Genomic DNA, 3,563 nt, shown 5'->3' on the forward strand with positions numbered 1-3,563 from the left:
TAAAACATTCAAAAATAGTTCAGTGACTTAAATGAGAGTGACCATTCTGTAACATTTTGAAGTTGAGTGATCTGAATATAAACCTACTAATAATGTAGTTATCTTTGGTGTAGTTTACCCAAAAATATATATTATATATCGTTAAAATATGTCATAAGTCCCTATATTATTCATAATTTTGAAATTTAATCTATCTTAATTTCCAGAAATTTAATCCCTATACTTTAAAGATTTTTCAAAATTCAAATTCAATTGTTAACATTGTTAAAATTATTTTATTAAATTCATGTTCATTATAACATTACATTGCTATCAAGTGAGTATTTTTTTAAATGTCACACCAACAAATTTAAAATAAAAATATCGTTAACAATTGTACCAATATTTTGAAATCTCAATAGTAGAGGAATTAAATTCTTGAAAATAAAAAGTATAAAAATTAAATTTGAAATTTATGAAGAGTACAAATATTTATGACATATATAAACCTATATATAATAAAAGAAAGGAAAAAACGAAAATACCAACTAGTGTTAATGATAACATATTGCATTTTCAAAGGAAGATATAAGTTCGAATGTTAAACACTACATAGTTAGTAGAAGCAGCCACAAATACGAACATAAATAGTAAAACTGATATTTAAAATGCCCAAAAAATACAAAATAAATAAAGAAAATTATAAAGGGAATTGTATGCTACAAGAGATGAAACGCTGTGGACCAACTAATTTTTACTCGTCAACTAATTGGGTATAGATCCTTTCGTTCCATATTCATCATCTACCATCATAAGATATGGCTTCGAAGGCCTCCCTGACGGTATCAGAGAAATTCTGTGCCTCTCTAATTCATTAATTGATGGCAGTTGGCCAGCTCGAAACACAACCTCATTTCTCATTATCCGGATAATAAACATACACCCAAAAGTTAAGACTGTATCCTGATCACTGAAGATAACCAGTGAGAGAGATTATGCCGTGACAGTAAATGGAGTGTACATCTGAGCTAGACATAAGGAGATATGTCTCCTTAGTACGTTTCTACCATTGGAGATTGCAACTTTACTCCCAAATATCAGACAATCGTTACGTTCTCTATGAAGAAGCCTTGGACACATCTTTAGTTGACCTATTGTATTTCATATGGCTCTTAACTAATTGTCCTGCTGCAATTGCAGACATAAGAGACAGCTCCCCGGCAAGAACAGCAGACGCTACAATGGCTGCCAGCATCCTAGAGTTTGCTCCTGGTGTCTCTTTGCTTGCACCCTTCACTCCAAGTAAGTTCAAACAGGCTGATTGAGATGCAAGCTGAGTTCCACCACCAACAGTACCAACCTAAAAGATACAACAACACAATAATTAGGGACTAACATAAATACCCGGATCTTGTTTTGGCAACGAAAGTCCTTGTGTTGGAATCAGATAGCAACACTATCAATTACCTCGATGGAAGGCATTGTGACAGAGACGTGGAGGTCCTTGCCATCATTAACAGCTTCCATCATCGTGATGCAATGCGAGCTCTCGACGTTTTGAGCCGGATCTTGGCCGGTGGCTATGTAGATTGCAGCAACGATGTTACTGGCGTGAGCGTTAAATCCACCCAGAGCTCCAGCCATAGCTGATCCAGTAAGGTTCTTAAGCATGTTAAGCTCAACGAGAGATTCCACACTTGTCTTCAGGACCTTCCTAACCACATCACCCTTAATGGTGGCTTCACAGACAACAGATTTGCCTCGTCCTTCAATCCAATTTACCGCAGCCGGTTTTTTGTCGGAACAATAGTTTCCTATATGCAAAAATTCATAAATATCAGAGATCCTATGTCGGACGGTAAAAGACATAATTGCAAGCCTATACAAAAAAAATGAAACTCACCAGAGATGCCAATGACATCCATGTCAGGGAAATCAGTTTGAAGGAAATCCAAAACGTTTTGCACTCCCTTGGAAACCATGTTCATCCCCATAGCATCACCTGTACTGCAAGTGAATCTAATATACAGATTCTTTCCAGCAATTGCACATTTGATACCCTGGAGCCTGCCAAATCTACTTGATCTGCAACCACCAAAAAGCCAAAATTTTCAATATTTTAAATCCATCAATATGGAGTTCTAGAAATATAAAAACAAACCTGTTGAAAACAACAGACAAGGTCTCGAAATTATCAGGGTCCTCCAAATACAACTTCAAATCAGCTGCCCTTTTTGCAGTACCGAACCTTACACATGGAGCTCTAGTCATACCATCTTTCAATAGAACACTTGTAGCTCCACCAGACAAATGAATAGCCTTACAGCCCCTATTAGTGCTAGCCACCAGGCACCCTTCCGTGGTTGCCATAGGAACCGAGTACTCTCTTCCATTAACCAACAAAGGCCCAGCAATTCCGACGGGAATTTGCACGTAGCCAACCGGCATCTCACAACACTGCCCTAAAATCGACTCGTAATCAAATCCATCCAAGGGCAACCCAGATAACGACTTCCCCGTTAATCTTTGCAACGCTTCCCTCCTGATTGCAGCCGCCCTCTTGCAATCACCCAATTTCGATTCCAAGGAATACGAAGGGGTTGTCCCAGCAACTACAGATTTAACTATTTCTTCATCTTCCTCTGGTATAACCATCAAAGGCTTTTCATCGCACACCTTCTGGGTAGTCACGATTGGTGCGGCAGGAGGCAGAGGTGGAAGCGAGCAATCGAGAGCTTGTCCACAAGGGACCTTACGGGCGTCTTCCTTAGCGAGCAGAACTTCATTATCCTCTTCCTCGTCCTCAGCAATCCAAACGTCAGGCGATGGTTGGAAAACCAAAGATTGAACGAAGTCAATCCCAAAGAAACCCAAAAGGTAAATAAAGGACGCGAAAAATGAGAAAATGGCGATGATGTCGGAAAAGGTGACGACATGGAGAGGTGTGGAGGTACGTATCTTCTCACGCCAACGGGAAAGAAGAAAATAAACCACCGAGAAGAAAAGGGTGAAGAACAGGGCATTGGTTAGGTACAAGGGAAGCGGCAATGCGTCGGAGGCTTTACCGAGATCTTCCTCTAAAGGAATCTTCTTCGTTGGCTTGAGAGATTGAACAGGTTTAGTCGAATACAGCCGAGGAGCCTCCATATTGGGTGCCGACGGCGGTGGAAGCTCGGCAGTGGAGAAGGAGAATAGAAGAGGAGTGGAAGTGAGAGAGGATTTCAGCTAGTTTTACGATTATGGGGAAGGAGGAGTTTGAGATGCTGGAGTTTAGCGAGGGAAGGGGAGTATTTATAGGACAGAAGGTAAAGAGTGGTGGAGCGTGAAGAAAACGGCGCGTGAAGTGAAGTGTTGGGCACGTGTGAGTGAAGAGTCAAAGAAAGAATTTGAAGGGCAGTGTTTGCGTGCAGTGCATGTGCATGGGGGGCATCGCAGTTTCCTTTCGTTTGGTCTTGTCTCCGTTAACTGCTATTTTGTATCTCTTTTAATTATTCCTTATTTTGGGTTGTTTTTAATTCATATATTTTGGATGAATGGTGGTGATAAATATATATAATTCCGAATATAAACAGTAAAATAAATAT

The 3,563-nt window shown here is 39.7% G+C and overlaps 1 protein-coding gene across 1 annotated transcript; it reads right to left on the reverse strand.

The window, feature by feature from the left end:
* Positions 1–617: 617 nt before the first annotated feature.
* On the reverse strand, positions 618–3,239 carry LOC107939234 (3-hydroxy-3-methylglutaryl-coenzyme A reductase 1-like). Its single transcript, XM_016872535.2, has 4 exons — positions 2,141–3,239; positions 1,883–2,064; positions 1,447–1,793; positions 618–1,339 (listed from the first exon to the last, which is right to left on the reverse strand). Exons 1-4 carry the CDS (start codon positions 3,124–3,126, stop codon positions 1,097–1,099), a joined length of 1,758 nt encoding a protein of 585 aa, XP_016728024.1. The 5' UTR covers positions 3,127–3,239; the 3' UTR covers positions 618–1,096.
* Between the last annotated feature and the right edge of the window lie 324 nt (positions 3,240–3,563).

The sequence above is a fragment of the Gossypium hirsutum genome, chromosome A03 (assembly GCF_007990345.1).
Source record: "Gossypium hirsutum isolate 1008001.06 chromosome A03, Gossypium_hirsutum_v2.1, whole genome shotgun sequence".
Lineage (NCBI taxonomy): Eukaryota > Viridiplantae > Streptophyta > Magnoliopsida > Malvales > Malvaceae > Gossypium > Gossypium hirsutum.

Excerpts from the sequence above, each read along its gene's own strand:
- LOC107939234 (XM_016872535.2), bottom strand. The coding sequence starts at position 3,126 with ATGGAGGCTCCTCGGCTGTATTCGACTAAACCTGTTCAATCTCTCAAG. Across the intron at positions 2,065-2,140 it reads TTGTCTGTTGTTTTCAACAG|ATCAAGTAGATTTGGCAGGC; the intron begins GTTTGTTTTTAT and ends TGGTGGTTGCAG. Across the intron at positions 1,794-1,882 it reads GGATGTCATTGGCATCTCTG|GAAACTATTGTTCCGACAAA; the intron begins GTGAGTTTCATT and ends TTTTGCATATAG.